This window comes from Rhincodon typus, chromosome 26 (assembly GCF_021869965.1).
Source record: "Rhincodon typus isolate 14 chromosome 26, sRhiTyp1.1, whole genome shotgun sequence".
NCBI lineage: Eukaryota > Metazoa > Chordata > Chondrichthyes > Orectolobiformes > Rhincodontidae > Rhincodon > Rhincodon typus.
Genome location: NC_063357.1, coordinates 23,565,147 through 23,586,557, shown reverse-complemented (window position 1 = coordinate 23,586,557; position 21,411 = coordinate 23,565,147). Strand labels below are relative to the sequence as shown.

General features: G+C 40.7%; 1 protein-coding gene across 4 annotated transcripts in view; it reads right to left on the bottom strand.

Moving 5' to 3' along the window:
• Window positions 1–464: 464 nt before the first annotated feature.
• LOC109937108 (protein-tyrosine sulfotransferase 1) overlaps window positions 465–21,411 on the bottom strand; it is a 95,262-nt gene continuing 74,315 nt past the window's right edge. For 2 of the 4 annotated variants that reach the window (XM_048612455.1, XM_048612454.1), the window contains 3 exons: window positions 10,598–10,767; window positions 7,219–7,397; window positions 465–1,379 (listed from right to left, as the gene is read on the bottom strand). In XM_048612455.1, coding sequence (XP_048468412.1) covers window positions 1,003–1,379; window positions 7,219–7,397; window positions 10,598–10,767 — 726 coding nt within the window. In that variant the 3' untranslated portion in view covers window positions 465–1,002. Of the gene's footprint in view, window positions 1,380–5,695; window positions 6,085–7,218; window positions 7,398–10,597; window positions 10,768–17,956; window positions 18,682–21,411 lie in introns of those variants that run through there. The other 2 variants (XM_020535716.2, XM_048612456.1) reach the window with 2 other exon arrangements.

Genomic DNA, 21,411 nt, shown 5'->3' with positions numbered 1-21,411 from the left:
GAGTGATTTTGAGGGTCATTGATGTTTTAATTTTACTGTGTTGCAAATCAAGGGATATGAAGGCTGATTTGGTTTGGCCTGTTGGCTTTGTGTGTCATAGCACTGCAACCAATGAATATAGCAATAAGCTGGGAGGACCTAGCTGAATCAAAATGTTTTTATTCATTTGTTGAAATTAGCAAATGGCATAGTGCAGGAAACACTACTGTCTACCATTCCAAAAATTAGAAACCAAAGGAAACTATATGCCTAAACTCAAAGTATTCACATCCTAAAAGTGTACAACTTCCAGAAGCTATTCAAATTCCGAGTAAGCATGAAAACCTCAGACATTTACTGTGCTTTCTAGTCACTTAACTTGATCAAGGTCAAAGATGAAAATATATTGACTCAAACTATCCCAGCATCTAATTTGTGATGGTTTAATCATGGAGAGTTTTTGGTGCAAGAAATAAACATGTAAACGCCTGCTATTACTTTTATTGTACACAACAATACATTAATTTCCTGGAGAAATACGAGCAAAAGATTTGACTTTTCTGATAGAGATAAACAAAAATGCACTAAATGGCCCGAAAGTGACTGTTAAATGCTGCTGCATCTTGGGTATGACTACAGTCTTATTCACGACAACAAGTTCGATGTTGCATTAATCAATCAGACCTGCCAGCATGAGAAAGGTTACGCTAAAACTCCAAGTTAAAATGCAACTAACTAATCTTGCCTTGCTACAAGACACTGTGGGCACTCAGGTGGTAAAAATATCTAAGTTTTCTTGGTATCAGTAATAATTTATTTTAATCAGACTGTTTGGACATGTTATGACATACCCCCAAGGCCACACACACATTCCGAGGTCAGACTTGAACCCAGACCCTCTGGCCCAGAGGTAGGGACAGTACCACTGTGCCTCAAGGCTACTAATAAACTAAATTGCAAAACTATTCCTATCATAATGTGATTTCAAATAAATATGAAGCTAAAAATTATTAAAAATGTTATTCACCACCAGGTAATCTTGAATTCATAAATTGGGCGTTTGCAGTAGTAACAGTTTATAAGATGTTTATCACACACACCTATACATTGGTGATCTACTGTAATTCCTCTGTCTGCTAAGTCTGTCACGATACAGTGAAGAAGGTCATATACATCAGCAATCGCTTCCCAAGGGCCAAATGACACATCAACTTCACAGTGATGTTCAAAGAGTTTTGTCTCATTCTCACTTCTATCAAAACGTAGTGAGTTGTACAGAGGATGTTCATATGGTGTGACTGGCATCTCCTCTTTGTAAACACAAATCTTCAACTTTGCAAATCTTGCCTTTCGTTGAATTGCTCTTTGTTTTGCAATATCAATTATCCTTTCCAGATTCTCTGTTAATGAAAGGAAACAGAAGTGAAAAATACTAAAATTATACAACACAACTTTAGTTATCTGTTTTTTGAAAGAGTTAAGAAAGGTTTATCATCAATTCTCAGAGACAGGTAGAGAAATAAATTACATTTCTCATTTTCTTTTGTCAAGAAATGGCAATCATTCCCAAATTGGTGTAACCTTTCACTCCACTCATAACCTTTACATGCATTACTCACATGATGAGCAACATATCAACTGTTTGGGAGATGTAATCAGCTTGCTTTCCTGTTACAAAGCAATTTTTTTCAGAAATACTTGTGTAATTTAAAATTCTGAATACTGTTTATTTCCCATGTTGGAAATTTTAAACTCAAACTTCTTTTCCCCTTTTACTGCTCCCTGCCCCTCCTAACCACAAAGAAATGTTTAAACATTTCTAAGAGTTACCTAACATATTGCCTAGGCCTCTTCTGAGCAGCTCTCTTTCTGGTGGTTCATGGACTGTAAGCAACTTGCACATTTTATATCATGGGACCATGATATATAATTATTTATGAGACTCTTTTTACTTTTAGCAGGCAGCCTCAATTTCCTAAAATAAAGACCGTAAGGTACACCGGGATGTAATCCGAAATCCCTTTCAGGAAGGCAAGGGTAAAATCTGCATTTTGGAATAACCTACATTCTCACTGACTCCCTCTGTGATGGGGCCTTTCTCTCTGACAAAGATTCTTGTGGAATCCTTTCCCCAAGTCTCTTGGGAACTCTCAGATTAATAGGCTAATTTTCCAAAGCAAAAGCAGTTTCATCACCACCAGGGTTTATTTTGCAGCATCATTCATCAACTTTTTTGTTCCTAATCTTGCAATTTTACATCTATGTATTCATAATTGAAGTAGAAATAGATAGTTTTTATATATTTCTACTAGGTCTGTTATTGCACTAAGATTTTTGTATTAGGGAAAGAATGTCGATTTTAGTTCAAAACTCTAAAATGAACCATATTTAAGGGGAATGATTTGTAACAGAATTTACTGGATGTTAGTCTTGTACGCAAAATACAATGAGTATTCCTCTTCCTTTTGGGTAATTTATGAAGCCAGCACGATGGAGAGCACCAGAGGGCTGAATTTTCCCAACCCCTGAATGATGTGGGCAATGGCCAGTTGACTGGGGAAATATGATGAGTTCAGAAGAACGCAATTCTTGACACTGAGAAACAAAATCCAATTCTATGACTAAGTTTTGAATGGTGAAATTATGGTCTCACTTGTGAGCAGCGAGAAGCTTAATTACATGCATATATTTGTCATTGCCTCACTTATATGCAGTTTCCCACAAGCTGGAGAGAAACTGGATGGACACAACGCCTGACATGAATGTCAGAGCAGTACCTCGTCGCTTCCTTCTCTAGGCTTCTACCTTGGGTAGCATCTCAGGTTGTACTGTATGGCCAGTAACTGCCTAAACTTCCATCCATGGAGGTAGGCATCAGACATGCCCTATATCTACATGGCACATCTCCAATTCATACAGAATAAATTGTCTCATTCAATACTATATTTTGGAGCATTCTAGCACCTTTACTTATAATACAGCTGCCAGACCACTTTGCCTGGAAGGACAAGTACCCACCTCATGGATTGGACCAGGGTGCATCTCAGGACTCCTAGCTCTCACTCACTTTGCGCCTACATAGATGCTCACTGCATCTCAGCCTTCCACGGAATGCTGTGCAGATGGGAGAAGGGCAGTGACACTATAATCTGTCCAGAGATGGAGATCATCATGCTGTTTACTGAATTCACAATGCAATACATTCTTCCTCTGGGGCAAACAAAGGACGTGGGATGGTCCCTAGGCATCAGGCTTCCATGCATCTCACGTCTGGGACTTTGTATTCATACCATCCAGAAAGACGATGCCACTTAATCCTTGGAATCTCTGCTCCAGACAACTACACCATGGCATTGGAAAGAATGATAAGGATCTGTGAAAACTGCAGACTGAGGATGTTCTTCAGACAGAACAGCACCTACAGCATCCTGCAGGATAGAAATATTGGCCAAAGCAATGCGAGCAGGACTTCTTTGTGAGTCTCATTCGGTGGAATTAATTGTGTGAAATCATCTTTCACTGACTCTAACTGTTTTAAAGATCCTGAGGTCAACATTCCTTGTATAATCCCAACTGCAAGTGCAGCTTATTGTTTTGATCTTCCTAAGCAGTTCAATCTGTTTAATAAAAGTTAAGGTGACAAATGGGTGGAAGCCTTCACAACATCCGATGTCTCTTCATTCAATCATTCTCATACTGGCACTATGGAGAGGATAGCTATTGCTCAGACAGGGTTAAACATCATGTGGCGCTAAAGCTGACTCGCTTTTCTACTGTCACTCTTGTAGTTGCAGCTAAAATGCTGGTTGTTTACACCACTGGTGATGAAAATTGAAACTATATTTAAACATGTAAGAATTTATTTCAGACATAATGTCACCTGTGCCATCTATATAATCCTCAAAGGTTTTCTTCTGTTTTCCTTCTCATTATGCCCAGGAGCAGTCCTGGTATCCGCATCTGGGGTGGAACAAGCCTGCTGCCCTCTAGTGAGGCCTGTTGGCCATGGAGTTGTGGCCAGCAGTCCAAGGGGATCCTGGTTAAATGGCCCAGATAACTGGTGTGCCCTGTCCAGATGCAGGTTTGCCCTCCCTGGCCTTAACTCGCACAGGATTGAGTGCCTGGGTGGAGGTGGTGGTTGACAGTGGTAGATGGAAGTGGTGGCCCCAGGTATCTCTAGAGTGTCCTGAGAAATTTCTTGAGGGTGTGTATGTGGTTCCTCCTCTGGCTGGGTGCCTACTGGTCCCATCCTATCTCTTTGTAAGGAAGGGGCACCTGGAGAGAGTCAAAATCCTTCATGACCCTATTGCCCTGTTGTTAGTCCTAAGCACCAAAGGCTAAAGTGTTGGAGTACCGCTCTGTACTCATATCCAGCAGGCACTAAGACTGCTGGACCTAGCTCTCCATTGTAGCTGCCAACCCGTCCATGGATGCAGCCAGACATTCACATGCCAGAGGCAACCTGGTACAGATAACATTGGTGAATTCCACCAACTTTGAATTCAGTTTGCCCACTGCCTCTGACAAACTGCCTGATGCTCCTGTGTCAACTTGGGCATTTGGACGAAGTCATGAATGGTCAACACTACAGAGTCCTCTCCTGTCTCAGGCTGGGAAGGTGCCTGGTCTTTTGACAGTCCTCTAAGTGCCAGTAACCTGTGGCTTTTGTTCCTCGAACCAGCTGCAGAGTTGAGGCAGTGGTGTGCTCACTAGAATGTGCTCCCAGCTCTGCCCTTATAATGCACCCAGTGAGGTGTCAATACATGAGCTGATGAGGCAGGCTTGAAAGTGGATTCTGTGTGGGAATCTGTGGTTCTTCCTCAGAGGTAGAGGCTATGAGGTCTGGAGGGGCTGTTGTCTTCAGGGAATGGACAGCACTGATGTCACAAGAGATGAGAGGTTTTGTTTTATATTCATTCATAGGATGTGGGCATCACTGACTGGACCAGCATTTATTGCCCATTCCTAATTGCCCAGAGGGCAGTTAAGAGTCAACCACATTGCTGTGGGTCTGGAGTCACATGTAGGTCAGACCAGATAGGATGGCAGATTTCCTTCCCTAAAGGACATTAGTGAACCAGATGGGGTTTTCCTGACAATCGGCAATAGTTTCATGGTCATCATTTGATCCTTAACTCTGGATTATTATTGAATTCAAATTCCACCATCTGCCATGGCAGGATTCAAACTCAGATCCCCAGAACATTATCTGAGTGTCTAGATTAATAGTCTAGCCATTGCTGGAAAAGTTGTGAAATAGGGTTAGGGGTTTGGGCATGCTGAAATTATCATGTTGCTGATAATGTGGGAGGAGCACAGAACTTGGCAATGAATGTTATTTTGTTGCCGGTATATGGAAGTCTCAGCATCCCCACAGGAGTGGTCATGGTCCACCCACCATCCACCTTGGCTTTATTGTGGGCAGTTTTCTCCTGAAATTAGAGAAATGGAGGGATTGAGTGAGATGAAAGTGGCTGGCTCAGTTGTTAGTGCTGGTGCAAGTGGGGGAAAGGTAGGGAAGTGTCCTGAGTGAATGAGTAGGCAGCACAGAGGGTTATGCAGGTTCGGCAAAACGTGTCAGAATAAAGGGACAAGAGTGTGTGAGGGAAGACGCTGCTCTCAATATTGAAAGTGGTAGAGCATCGGCCTCAGTGGGAGGTGGGTGCAGTTAGCAGAGTTAACGGTAGCAGTGAGAAGGGAGTGCCACTTACCCTCATGGAGCACAAAAAGTCATTCACCTCCTTTCTATTTGCTGATGTTCTATGCAGACTGTGGACCATGTACTGACCCAGGTGGCAACTAGGCTGGCCGAGTGTGGTACCATGGCCTCCTCTGGCAGTCCTGAAGAGAGAGGATGATCGTCCTCCTCACCACTGTCCACCAGGATGTTCAGTTCACTGTTGGCATAGCAGGGTGTCAACCTGCCTCTATCAGCCATCTCTAGGGCAATTCTTCACATACAGGAATGTGTAGGGCAGCTCCTGAATGACAACACTTGACCTGATGCACACTGTAGTTTAAATTTGGCACCAGCACCAGTGGTCTGTGGGTGTGGCACATTAGTGTGAGCTGGGCAGTGTGTGGTGGAGTGCTGCACATGACGAACTGTGGAGAATTACATGAGATAACTTGTTTGAGTTCATGGTGAGAAACCCTCCACGAAACTCCCCAGAATTGACACTTAGCCAATTTTTGGTAAAGTTCAGACCACATTAAGTGAAGTGTGATAGCATTCAGATTGAGAACCAGGAAGAATAGAAGCTTGAGAATAGTGCCCGGTAAAGTGTCATTAGTGAGATGTGAACTCAGAGACAGCAACAGCAGTGAAGCTGTTGGAAATGGTGAACAAGGTAGAAAACGTTGCAGCAGTGAGGTGGAATGGACATAGTAGGTGTTGGCAGGAGTAGCAGTGAGATCATTACCCAGGTAAAGTACTAAATTTTAAAATACCTCAATTACTCAAAAAATGATGTGAAAGTGCACAGCAAACAGTCACATGCCCTGCAAGGGGTAAAATAAAGCTTAGAAAACAGCAGATGACAGAGCATGCTCAGAAGATACATTCAATCAGGGAATTTCAGAGACCAACAATCAACAAAAGCCAATTAGTAAATGTGGTGAGAAGATTAAATGCTGGTCTAAAAGTAGCAGCGACACTGTATTATCTTTCTCAAAATAGCAGTTAGAGCAGAGATGTTAAGAAGGAAAGTAATTGACATTGAATTTCATTTTACAATAACCTTCTTCTTAATGCTTAAACTGGCCTTGACGAATCCCATTTTACATAAATGAAGAATTCAATGAAATACATATATCTGCATAATTTTATATAAGTGACTGCATTGTACTCTTAATTAAACAGTCTTTTTGATCTGAACGGTATAAATTAAAAAGGATTTAAGCTAAAATAGAGGAGCATTATCCTGCAGCAATAAGCTAATACATTGTAGCGTAAATAAGTAGATCCAACTTTCCATTCAGGATCCTCCAAATACTGAGAGCAGCCAAAGGAAGTAATAAATATAAATAAGGAAGACATCACCTCAAATACACATACATCAACTCATATCCTTCAGTTGACTGCAGAAACATTGTCTTCACATTTGTATATTTAAAAACAAAAGAAACAGCAATTCATCATTTATCCACTCGGGCCTATTCTAACTTTCATCAAGATCAACCCTTATCTGCAGCCTAGATCAGTCTTTTAAAGAAAAATATCTGCAGAGACAGCATTACCTTTGTAATAAGGCAGCAAGTCCAAAAATGCTTTTCTGACTTTTTCACTAGCCAGAGGCTGTAGTTCATCCAGACACTCAAGAAGTGGCCCAATAGAATAATATTGCGCTTCTTTGTAAACTGTTCTCACTCTCTCACGAGGTGGAAGATCATCATTCCGTAAAAAATTTAGAATGTCTCTGAATACAGAACAAAGGTAATGTATTAACTCAGGATGTGTTAATATCTATACTAGTGTAAAGTATTGGCAGATGTTAATTAATTTACATGTTCTCACAAAACAAATATCACATTGGTGTTAAATATAGTTCAAAAAACAAAATGTCTATAAATGAAAAAATATTTCTAAATATAAATATTTCCATGGACTCCAGCATCTTTCATCTGTCTCATTCAAATGGCCACTTCTTCAAAATACTATTAGCATGTTTGTCATATGAACAGGAGTGGGCCATTCAACATCTCAAATCAGTTCTGCCATTCAATTAGATTGCTGCTGCGCACATCAACTCCTTGAAAATTTCAATTGACCCAGAATCCACAGAATTTTCGAAGAAGCAGTTCCAGATTACTGTTTTTGTGGGGAAAATATGCTTTCCAATTTTATTTCCTAGCTCTAATTTTAAGGGTATATGCCTTTGTTTTGATTTCACCAACCAGGGAAATAGTTTCACTATAGTATGGATTAATTATTTTAAATATTTTAATTAGATCTCATCTCAATGTCAATGAATTCAAGCCAATTTTATGTAAAATGGTCTCAATTTATTCTGTAATTCTGTAAGCCTTGGTGTAATTCTGTGTTTTTCATCTATAACCTTCCAAGATCAATACAGCAATCCCGAAATGCAGTGCACAAAATTAAATGCAATTCTCTAATGGGATCTGACTAAGACACTGCACAACAGAAGCACAATTCCTGTACTTTCAGCATACTAACTGACTGCATTGGCATTATAATAATGACTGCTCTACTCTTACTAAGCATCCATTTGCAAGCATTTTCTAACAAGTCTCAGTGGATCTGTTGAAGAGAAAGAACTCTGCCTGATTTACTTTTCCCTCTTATCCTCGACTTACTGAAGTTAACTATAGTACCTTTGCTGGCACCCCAGTTAGGATTGGCTGGTTCAATAACCACCACAGAAAGTGATGGCACCTTTAGCATTTGGATGACTCAACAACACATCATTCAGTGCAATTACCAAAAGAACTGTCAAAGGAATTACCAACCAGTTATAGTAGGAGCTGCAGATGCTGGAGAATCTGAGATAACAAGGTGTAGAGCTGGATGAACACAGCAGGCCAAGCAGCATCAGAGGATTCAGAAATGGGGGAGGGGAAGGGGGTTCTGAAAGGGGGAGGCGGATAGAAGATGGATAGAGGAGAAGATAGGTGGAGAGGAGACAGACAGGTCAAAGAGGTGGGGATGGAGCCAGTAAAGGTGAGAGTAGATGGGGAGTTAGGGAGGAGATAGGTCAGTCCAGGAGGATGGACAGGTCAAGGGGGCGGGATGAGGTTAGTAGGTAGGAGAGGTGGGAGAAGGGGATAGGTGGGAGGAAGGACAGGTTAGGGAGGCAGGGACAAGCTGGGCTGGTTTTGGGATGCGGTTGGGGGAGGGGGGATTTTGAAGCTTGTGAAGTCCACATTGATACCATTGGGCTGCAGGGTTCCCAAGTGGAATATGAGGTGCTGTTCCTGCAACCTTCAGGTGGCATTGTTGTGGCACTGCAGGAGGACCAGGATGGACATGTCATCTGAGGAATAGGAGGGGGAGTTGAAATGGTTCACGACTGGGAGGTGCAGTTGTTTATTGCGAACCGAGCGTAGGTGTTCTGCAAAGCAGTCCCCAAGCCTCCGCTTGGTTTCCCCGATGTAGAGGAGGCCACAACGGGAACAGCGGTTACAGTATACCACATAAGCAGATGTGCAGGTGAACATCTGCTTGATGTGGAAAGTCTTCTTGGGGCCTGGGATGGGGGTGAGGGGGGAGGTGTAGGGGCAGGTGTAGCACTTCCTGCAGTTGCAGGGAAAAGTGCCAGGTGTGGTGGGGCTGGAGGGGAGTGTGGAGCGGACAAGGGAGTCACGGAGAGCGTGGTCCCTCCGGAAAGCAGATAAGGGTGGGGAGGGAAAAATGTCTTTGGTGGTGGGGTTGGATTGCAGATGGTGGAAGTGTCGGAGGATGATGCGTTGGATCCGGAGGTTGGTGGGGTGGTACGTGAGGACAAGGGGGATTCTGTTTTGGTTGTTATTGCGGGGAGGGGGTGTGAAGGATGAGTTGCGGGAAATGCGGGAGACATGGTCGAGGGCATTCTCGACCACTGAGGGGGGGGAAGTTGCGGTCCTTGAAAAACGAGGACATCTGAGATGTACGGGAGCGGAATGCCTCATCCTGGGAGCAATGCGGCGGAGGCGAAGGAATTGGGAATAGGAGATGGCATTTTTGCAGGAAGGTGGGTGGGAGGAGGTGTATTCTAGGTAGCTGTGGGAGTCGGTGGGCTTGAAATGGATATTGGTTTCCAGGTGGTTGTCAGAAATGAAAACAGAGAGGTCCAGGAAGGAGGGAGAGGTATCAGAGATGGTCCAGGTGAACTTAAGGTTGGGGTGGAAGGTTTTGGTGAAGTGGATGAACTGTTCCAGCTCCTCGTGGGAGCACGAGGCGGCACCGATACAGTCACCAATGTAGCGGAGGAAGAGGTGGGGTTTAGGGCCAGTGTAGCTACAGAAGAGGGATTGTTCCATGTAACCAACAAAGAGGCAGGCATAGCTTGGGCCCATGCGGGACCCATGGCCACCCCCTTTGTCTGTAGGAAGTGGGAGGAATTGAAAGAGAAGTTGTTGAGGGTGAGGACGAGTTTGGCTAAGCGGATGAGGGTGTCAGTGGAGGGGGACTGGTCGGGCCTGCAGGACAGGAAGAAGCGGAGGGCCTTTACACCATCTGCATGGAGAATGCAGGTGTATAGGGACTGGATGTCCATGGTAAAGATGAGGTGTTGGGGACCAGGGAATTGGAAGTTTTGGAGGAGGTGGAGGTGGTGTCACGGACGTAGGTGGGGAGTTTCTGGACCAAGGGGGACCAAGGGTCTAGGCCCGAAACGTCAGCCTTCCTGCTCCTCTGATGCTGCTTGGCCTGTTGTGTTCATTCAGCTCCACACCTTATTATACCAACCAGTTATTATCCTCATGTCTATTATTATTAACAAATCTTCTTAGATGCACCTTAATTTACAGCACATTGCTAAAACGTTTTGTACAATGTTCAATTCAACTTATGGTTATTTGAATTTGTTGTATTTAAACTGAATACATCAAACAGTATTATGGTAAGAAAGGGTTGTTCTTTAATGAGGTAGAAAGCAATCATGATATCATTACCTACCCAAAGTAGGTCCCGTCTCTGTCAATAAAGAAACGTCCCTCTGAATCTGTAGGAATACGATGGCGGCCACTGAACATTGCTGCTAGCATAGTGTCTTCATAACGCCTCAAGGTGGATAGTCTTGTCGTAAAATACATGCCTCCTACATTCAGTGGAACAACCTCTGGGAACTACAGAGGCAAAGATTAAGACTGTTGGAAAACACTTCAATTATCCCAACAGATTTTTTACTGAGCTATCACATGTTATTGTTGTTTATTGATTGTTATATTTATTTCTATAAAGGGACAAGACCTGTTTATTGAACAGAAGAGAAAATTATATTTTCTTCTGTTGCGGAATAAACAATACATTCAAACTATCAACTCATCTGCTGTACTTTGTAGTATAACTGGCTGCATACAGCACACTTTATCTAACATAACACCACCTGGCTTACAAAGACAATAGAGAAATAATGCAGTTTTCAACTAAGCTCAAATATTGTTGATCAACACACAAACAACAACACCGGGGTATCTCACAGGCTTCCAGGTAGTAAAACAGAGGTGGAGGGGCAAACCCGCAGGAAATGACAAACACATACAGAATTATAGAGTGAGGAGACAGTAAAGGTTCAATTAATGATTAGGATAATTTTTTTGTGAAGGTAAAGGAGAGTGACAAATTTCCGAAACGTGTTCAGGAGAACTTCCATGATCAGTGTTTTCTCAATCCAACTGGGAAAAAGCCATTGCTGGATCTTGTGCTGGGGAATGAGCTGGAAGAGGAACTCCTTGTCAGAGCAACGGTTCATATTTGAGGAAAAGATGCTTCCGGTACCAACTAGATACATTTCAATAAACAAAAAAAAGCAGTTTGAACAAAACCAGGCCTCTTTGGATGCAGTGGAATTACAAAACATGAATGAAACAAGAAAAGACAGGATATAATACATGTCTGGTAAATTCTCTGCAGTCTCTGGTGAGGACTGGCAAAGACAGAATATGAAAACACAATAACAATGTAATATTTAAAGGAATCCAAACTCCTTCTACCAGCATGAAAATAAGAGGTGGAATGGGCCCCACTGGAAATAAAGAGATTGATACACATATAGAGGTGCAAGGCTTTGAATACTTAGTAAGTACTATGTATTGGTTTTTACTGAGGACATACTTGCTTATAAAATATTGACAGAGGCAGAGCTGGTAGAGGTAATGGATATGGTGAAAATAGTTAGGCAGGATGTACTGGAAAGGCTGGATATGCTTGAAGTAGGTAAGTCATCAGCCTTCATGAGCAGAAGGATGCAATTCCAACAGATCAAGTTTACACAGGCAGTATTCCAAAATAAATACAGGCGCAAGAAGTCATAAAGGAAAAGCAGACAGGAAGTGCATGCAGGAAAAAGTTTCCAAAAAGAATTTTAAAATAATTTCAACACATTTCAATAAATCCTGTTTTGTTTATTCTCAGTTTAATTTCCTGCCTTCTCACCACATCTCTAGTTTTTCAATGAATAAGGTCAAATATTGTTCTATATTTTACTAAGCTTTTATGAAAAAAGGTCTTCAAAATTACCCATTTTCAACTTTGAAATGATATCCTACTTCCTGAACAATTTATCTGGATTGACTTTATTGATCCCTATCACAGAGTTGTTGCAGTGCAGAAGGAAGCCATTCAGCCCATCATGCCAGCATCAGCTTTTCAAACAAACTCATCACCAGGTAATCTCCTGGTTTCTCCCCATACCTTTGTATACTACATTCAATCCAAATAATCATCCACTGCCTTCTTTACTGCCTTAATTGATCCTGCTGCCACTGAATTTCCAGACAAAGCATTCTTTTTCCTAACTACTCACTGAGTGAAAAAGTTTTTTTGTCACATCATCCTTGCTGCTTTTGTACATCACTTTAAATCTATGCCCTCTCCTCCTTTTCTCTTTTATGAGCAGCAAAAGCTTCTTCCTCTCGAGTCCATCCAGTCCGCTCAAGATTTTGAAAATCTCTATCAAATCTCCTCTCAGGCTCCTTTTCTCCAAGGACATCGTTTCTGCACTCTCTCAAATGCATTCATATCTTTCATATAATGTGGTGCCCAGAACTGCGTACAATATTCCAGCTGAGGTCTAGCAAGTGTCTTATAGAAGTTCAACATGGCTTCCTTGCTCTTGTACTCTATGCCACTATTAATAAAGCTGAAGACATTATCATAATCTTACACAATCTTAAACACAATCTTCTGTGAGAATAACTCCAACTTCCTTAAAATTGGGTACAGTTATACTTCAAATTTAGGGATATATTAAATGTTGGAGGCCTAAATTCCCTTAACACACAGTATAACTGTGGCACCAATGGAAAAATGCAATGCACACTTGGATTCTGAAACCTGGCACTAACTCTTTAACCAATGTTGCAAGAGTAATAATACCTTCACAGATTGTGGTAACAAATGTCAGATATAAAAGTTCCAGAAGAACTTTTTTATATGGGGGAACATAAAAATGGGATTAAGGCAATCAGATCTTCAAAACAATTCTGCTATTTGATTAGATTTGTGTCTTAACTTCAATTATCCACCTTGGTTTTTCTAACTGTTAACATCTTTGCCCCAAAACTTAATGAATCTCGTGTTTTAAAATGTTTAATTGACCCATCTTCAGCAACTTTTTTGTATTGAGAGAGTTTCAGATTCCTGCTAGTCTTTGTGAAAAGTATTTCTTGACATCGTCTTTGACAGGCTGAGCTCCAACATTTAAGGTTAGTCCCCTTTACTTTGGACTCTCCTACAAATGGTTTCTATCTACTTTATCAGTTCCAGTAATTATCTTATACACTTTAACCAGATCATCTCAGAATCTTCTCAATCAAGAAAATATATGTCTAGTCCATGCAACCCCTCTTCATAATTTAATCCTTTTAGCCCTCCTCTAATCCTGGTGAATTGGAGCTGCAAGGCTCCAAGGCCAATATGTCCTTCCTGAAGTGGAAATTAATTGCAAGAGACCAGATGGGGGTCTCACTGAAATTCTATATAGCTATAACCTTACTTCCATCCCCTTATATTCCAGCTCCTTTCAGACAAAGGGCCAGGTTCTATTTACCTTTTTCATTCTAGCTTGCAAGTGTCCATTTGGTTTCAGAGATTTCTGTATTTGGATCCCTAAATCTGTCTGATGTTTCACAGTTCCTAGCTACTCACCATTTGGAAAATATTGTGATTGACCTTCTTGTGTACACAGAGCATTACTTCATATTGAATTCCATCTGCCACCATTGCACCCACTCATTTAATCCTCACTCACTTAATCCATAAATGTCCTTTTATAACTTTCTGATCCCATCTGTGCTATTTATTGTGTCACTTAATGTAGTGGTTTTGCAAATTTGGATATGTGGCTCTCTATTCCTTCATCCAAGTCATCTATAAATATAGTGCAAAAGCTGAGTCCTAAGTACAGATCCCTGCTGGATAAGTCTAGTTATATCCAGCTAATTTGAGTACATATCCATTCATCATTCCTCATTCTATTTCCTACCTCATAACCAATTCCCAATCCACTGAAAGAACTGGCTTCTGATCTGAAACAGTTTCATTTTTGTGAACAGTGATTTATTGAATGTTTTCAATTGCTTTCTGGAATTCCATATATTCAATAACTTTAGATATATTGCCTTACTTACCTTGCTACAGCATTTATGTCTCAAAATAGTCAATCATGCTTGCTCTAAACAACCTTTGCTCTTGTAAATCCATGCTGACTCTTTCTGATTAGTTCATATTTGGTCAACAGTTCAGTCATTCTGTCCTGAACACCAGGTTCTAGTAAATTTCCCACCACAGCTATTAGGCCAGTTAGACCACAAATTCCTATTTTGTCACTCCAATTCTTCTTGAATACTGGATTGACACTGACCTAATCCAAATTGTCAATCCCTGAATCAAGCAAGTTTTTGAAGGTCATAATGATGGCACCTACAATTTCCTCATATACTTCTTTTAATATCAATTATTTTCATCATCAAAGAATCATCATAGAAATGATGATTGTGTTTGTTTGCTTAGAATTTATACAATTTATAGCATAAGTTCTTGAAAAATGTAACAAAAGAACATTTTTTGCTCAAAATTCATGAAGTGTCACAACTTAGTATGGAGGAATCATGTAAATGTATTAAAACAATTTTTTTAACGTTAAGCTGACGATTTTCATTAACACAGCAGAGTGAAAATCTAATCAATTCAGGGTCAAGGTCAGAGTCAGAGATCCAGAGCACAAAAAGTGGCCCTTTGGCCCATCTTATCTGCACCAGTCAAAAACAACCACAACTATTCTGGTCCCATTTTCCAGCACTTCGTCCATAGTCTTGAATGCCTTGCCAGTGTACATCTATAGTCATGGTCATACAGCACGGAAACAGACCCTTTGGTCCAACCAGAACATGCCAACCATAATCCCAAACTAAACTGGTTGCACCTACCTACTCTTGGCCCATATCCCTCCAAACATTTTTTATTCATGTACTTATCTCAATGTCTTTTAGATGTTGTAACAATACCTGCATTCACCACTTCCTCTGGATGTTCATTCCACATACAAACCACTGTGTGTAAAAAAATTGCTCCCTATCTTTTTTAAAATCTTTCTTCTCACCTTAAAAATATGTCCCCTAATCTTGAAATCTTCCACAACAGGGAAAAGACATCTGCCATTCACCTTATCTATACCCCTCATGATTTTATAAACATATATAAGGTGACCTCTCAACCTCTTACACTCCAGAGAATAGGTCCCAGCCTATCCAGTCTCTTCTTACAACTCAAACCCTCCATGCCTGGCAACATTCTGGTAAATCTCTTCTGAACCCTCTCCAACTTAATAATATCCTTCCTCTATACTAGGGCGACCAGAGCTGGACATGGTTCTTCAGTAGAGGCCTTATTGACGTCCTGTCAACCTCAACATTATATCCCAACTTCTATACTCAAATGTCTGAGCAATGAAGGCAAGCATGCTAAACGCCTTCTTAACCACCCTATCTATATGTGATGCAAACCTCATAGAATTACATATCTGAACCCCATGATCTTGTTGTTCTTCAACACTGCCCAAGGCCCTACTTTTAATTGTATAAGTCTTGCCTTTGTTTTACCAAAATGCAATATCTCGCATTTATCTAAATTAAACTTCACCTGCCACTCTTCAGCCCTTTGACCCAATTGATCAAGATCTCTTGGTAATTTTAGATAACCTTCTTCACTGTCTGCTATACCACCAATCTTGGTATCATCCACAAACTTACTAACCATGCTTTCTATACTCTCATCGATATCATTTATATAAATGACAAACAAAAGTGGATCCAGCACCAATCTCTATGGAACACCGGTGGCCACAGGCCTCCAGTCCGAAAAACAATACTCCATCATTACTCTCTGTCTCCTGCCATTAAGCCAATTTTGTATCCAATCGGCAAGCTTATTCTGAATCCCATGTGATCTAACTTTATTCATTAGACTACCATGCGGAACTTTGTCAAAGGCTTTACCAAAGTGCAAATAAATAACGTCTACCACTCTGTCCTCATCAATCTTCTTGGTTACTTCCCCAAAAAACTCAATCAAGTTTGTGAGACGCAATTTCCCTCGCACAAAACCATGCTGACTATCCCTAATTATTCCTTGTCTCTCCAAAAGCATGTAAATCCTATCTGTCAGAATCACCTCTAACAACTTATCCACCACCGAAGTCAGACTCGTAGGTCTATAGTTCCCAGGCTTCTCCCTTACTTTCCTGAGTTCTCTAGCTTCCATTTCTCTTGCCACAATAAAAACTGATGTGAAATATTCATTTAATATCTCTCCCATTTCCTGAGGCCTCTTTGATTTTTAAGGTGCCCTATTCTCTCTCTAGTTGCTCTCTTGCTGTTAATGTACTTGTACAATCTCTTTGGATTATCCTGAACCTTATTTGCCAAGGCTATCTCATATCCTCTCTTTGCCCTTCTGATCTCCCTCTTAAGAATGCGTAAATACTTATTACATGTTATGAGAGTTTCTGCCTGTACCATCCTTGCCAGCAGTGAGTTCCAGATTTCCTTCACTCTCTGGGTGAAAAAGTTTTTCCTCCTATCTCCTCTAAATGTCCTGCCCCTTTCCTTAAATATACACCCCAGACTCCAAGGAGAGAAGTTTCTTCTTGATTACCCTGTTAACCTTCATTATTTTATACATCTCAAACATGTCCCATCTCTCGGAAAAGCAACCCCACTCTGTCCAATTACTGTTCATAACAAACTCTTCAGTCCAAGCAATATCATGGGGAATCCCCTCTGCATGCTCTCCAGCACTATCATACCCCCCCGATACAGTAATATGGATTCCAGAACGGCATAAAATTTTCTCTCTGTGGCCTAACGAATGTTTTATAGATCTCCAGAATAATATCCCTGCTGTTAAACTCTGTGCCTTGGCTAATAGAGGCAAGTATCTGCATGCTTTCTTAACCACTTGTCCTGATATCTACTTGCACACCAAGGGTCCCTCTGCTCCTTGCTGCTTCCCAGGGTCCTACAGTTCATTGCGTACTCCCTTGCTTTGCTTGTCCTGTCCAAGTGTATCATCTTAAACTTATCCAGATTGAATTCCATTTGCTACTGATCTATCTGTTTATATCCTCCTGTAATGGAATGTTATCCTTATTATTTATCCATCAACAATTCTGGATGATCTGAGAACTTGCTGATCAACCCTTCTATATTTAAGTTTTAAAAGTTCAGTATTTGAACTTGTGTTCCCTGCCATTTCTCTGGAAACTTCAGACAGCTCTGCTCCCCTCCCCCCCCACCTTCAAAAATATGATTCTAAATTTACAATATAATTGCCACAACATGTTGTAAAGTAATATTCATTAGCATAGCTCGGGATAATTTGCTGGAAAACTTAAAATAAAAAGTTTAATATTTTTAACTGAAACATTCACAGTCACCACATGATACAACAGTTGCACAAGGTCAACAAATGTTTAGCAATCCAATTTCAGGTCAGACAGAGCCGATGTAGACAATAATGATCTAGATTGACAGCGGGCTTGTCTAATGGTCAGGGAGATTGCCCAACCGTTTTTACCTAAGAGGACAAAAGTAACTGGGCCAGTAACAAGCGGACTTTCTGTTAACAGCATGAAGGTAGCTGCCGTTTGTGTGAAACGTCTTCTACAAATGGAGCCTGATCCATTCGGGACGAATGTGGAATATTAGAGAGGGATCCATTCACTGATAAACCTTCAGCACTGAAAGAATGCAGTTCAGTGCAGTCAGCGCAAGAATCACGGGAACAGCAGCTTCTACAATGCAGCATCGTCCTCACCTCTTGCACGGTCAGGGTATTCGGTCGGTTGGCAGCTGGCTTCCTAACGCCGTCTACTGAATCGGAGCCTGACATTGTATCATCCGACTGTTCGCTTCCCTTCTGTTCTGAAATAACCACCATCACTCTCGCCTTGTGCAACATATATATGTAAAAAAAAAATTTGCTGCAAAAAGTAAGGAGGAGGAGAATTACTTCCTAAAGGCTGCAGCTCATCTTGCGATGCTCCACCTCCTGTGTCCACATCGATGGTGTTGGCGGCTGCCAGCTGCATCCGTGGTTTCTTATCTGCACCATGGAGCCGCTTGCTGTGGAATCCTTGTCATTGTGCATCTACAACGCGCAGTCGTAGCCTCGCCCTCTCATCAGGCTGCGTTTCATGTACCGCCCTGGGAAGAGGTTCAGAGCTGTTCTATATAACCAGCACTGCAATGTTGTCAATAAATACAGCTGATCCTTTGACTGCCTGTCCCCAAACATATTTCCATTCAAATTCTTCACGGTTGCCTGTTTTTCTTTGATAATGCTGGTGTAAGAGATACAGATCAGGAATTAAAGACCTACTTCTGTTCCTCTAGTTACTATACGTGGCCCGGATACTCTGATGGCCAGATAGCTGTTGGAACTGGAATCCTACACTCCATGGAATTTGCCCTGGAAAGGGAAGATACCAGTTGCCTGGAACCCTCAGGAAAAGTCCACAAAAGGTGGAAAAGTTGGAGGGTTCCACTACAGTTAAGCCTGTAAAAGTTACAGGATTAAAAACCTAGTCGAACTCCTGGATAACTATTAAGCTAAAGCTCCCAGTCACCACACAGGCACTACACCCAGCCACACCTATCCTGATCTGTCACACACCCCAGACCTTTGACAACCCCAACCACACCCTCCCAAACACATGATTCCACACCTTCCTGACACTGCCCATTGCTGGCCTGAATCCCCACCAACCGTGAGCACCACCTCCACCCCATTACTGTCAAACCCAGTTCACCCAACCTCCCAACCCCAACCTGCCCTACTTTCAAAAGATTCCTCAAGGTCACTTAATTTGTTCTTACTTTGTCATCTCTAACTTTTCCACAATCATTGGATTTCTGTTTAAAGGGGTCTGGAACATTTTATACTTTGAAGGCAATGTACAGTTTCAAGTGGTTTTCTCAGGCCACTATGACCACAGATATTTCCTCCTGTCTGGCTTGTATCCAAACCCAGACTGTTTGATTAACATATGGCCTATTTCTCAATTCTTGAGGCCCATCTTCTATTGAAACTAATTTTGTGAATGCAAGGCACTTAATAATCATGTATCAACTATCTGTGTAACTGCTCTTGGTAAATACAGTGTAAATGCATATAATGAGAATAACCAGTTTTAAGGTGGTAATAGACATGAAAAGTCAGGAATCAGTTTATGTGGGTTCTATAGACTAAGAACAAGGTTTATTTTGGCCACTTACAAATTTTTTCCTTGCTGTTTGAGACATATCTCTTACTCAACAGAGCAACTAAAAGTGAACAATAAGAAAAACATACTGTAATAAAAAAACTGAACAAATCATTCAGATTGGTTGTTATAATTTTTTTCAGCTAATTTTATCTCAATAAGTTACAATGTTACACTAGGTTAGCATTATAAATATTTAAAATTATGTACATCACAATAACATTGACAGTGTCAATGGAATTAATTTTATATTGCCGCATTCTTTGATTGCACGTGCACATTTTTATTCCTCCTACAGTGACTGAATTCCTCTCTCTAGGCTGTCCTATCCAAATCTCTCCACCCCACCAAACACTACTTTCTTCATATAGCTTGATTGAAATGTAGCATTTGTCTTTCTGGCCCTTACAAATGAGGACTGTAAGAACAAAAATAAAAAAAAATCTCTTCACAGAGGGCACGCTTAGGACATTTATTTTACAGACAATTGGTAAAACAGAGAAATAATGGAGAGAAATGTTTTGTATTTCAGCATTCGGTACTTCCAGATCAAAGAGAGGATCACAGCATTCTTGTCCCAAGACTCTAATGCAGCCTTCTCATGGATGGACCCCCAATATCCCCAACCCCACCCCAGCTGTGGAGCACAGAATCAACTCTTAAATGACTTGAAACAAGAGATGAAAACTAAATTTGGCTGTTTCTATGCATTTCGTTTAAAGTGTGACCCTAAGTAGTGAGTACTGCAAGCAATTTAATCATTGAAACTTTGGTTCTTTACATCTGCTGATGCAAATTTTCATGGCAGAGGTTAGAATAGTCACAACTACAACTCCTCAGATTATTTCCTTTCCCTAACCTTGGGATTTGAAGTTAATTTGTAGTGATGCCAATGATTTTGATTACTGTAGATAGATTCTATATATACTATACACAGGATTTTAGGAATTATATAACATTTTAAACAAAGGGAATAAAAGGAAATTAGACCCATACTCAATTAGTTTGAATCAACAGAAAAACATTTTGTCTGTTTGACCTTCATAAAAACCCATCTATAACCTTTATCTTGCTGAACAAACAAGATTTTAATATAGTTATAATGATCAGCAATTTAAGTGCTAACTCATGAAGCATGAGCCTCTGCATTTATTGTGCCAGTGTGGAATGATCAGTTCCTGACTCAAGTTGCTCTTAAAACTTTTCATCAGATTTGAAGTAATTGTGTCTTGCTGTAGCAGATGATTTTGTAATTAAAAAAGTTTGTGAATGCAGCTATGCAATTTTTTGACGTGACCCTGATTCCTCTGTCTGCATAAAGCACATTACTTTCTGCAAAAGGGCTGTAATATTTGAGGTAACTCATAACATGCATATGCTTTGTTATGCTATTGATTTACCTTTAAAACCCAACACACAACTTTGAGGTGCTACAATAATTTTAATAAACTATTCTGTGACAGAAAGATCTAAGTTTAGAATATGTGAATATTGTTTTAAGGAGATGTATGGTACTGAGACTTTTTGTCGCACATGCATCAGGATAAATGCAAGAATGCCAAATTTCAGTCAGCAAATTGTATGTCATTGACCAAGGCAGTGCCATAGAGAAAGCAATGGGAATTATAGGTTCCCCAAGTTTCTAGGTACTTCAAAAAGCTACAAGGCTTGAAAATATTTGTTATTTGCAAAATACAGTTGGATCCTTGCATATGACTCTATGTTCCTTAACCAGTGTAAATGTCCCTTCTAGCAAGTAACAAATTGGAGCAGATCAAAACTATTTTGCAGGACAATGGTATCAGTATTATTTGCATGTATCACAAACTCACAAATGGCACCATTTTCAGATTTGCAAAGTGTCCAGTTCTTATTGCCCTGGAAAGGCAAAATATTCAAACATTTTGAACAGGTTAAGTAAGCAGAGCCCACCAGAAAATTGAGCAGTTATGTATGAAACTTAGTGCTGGTGCAATGCAATGCTAGATATGCAGGTGACATGTTCCAA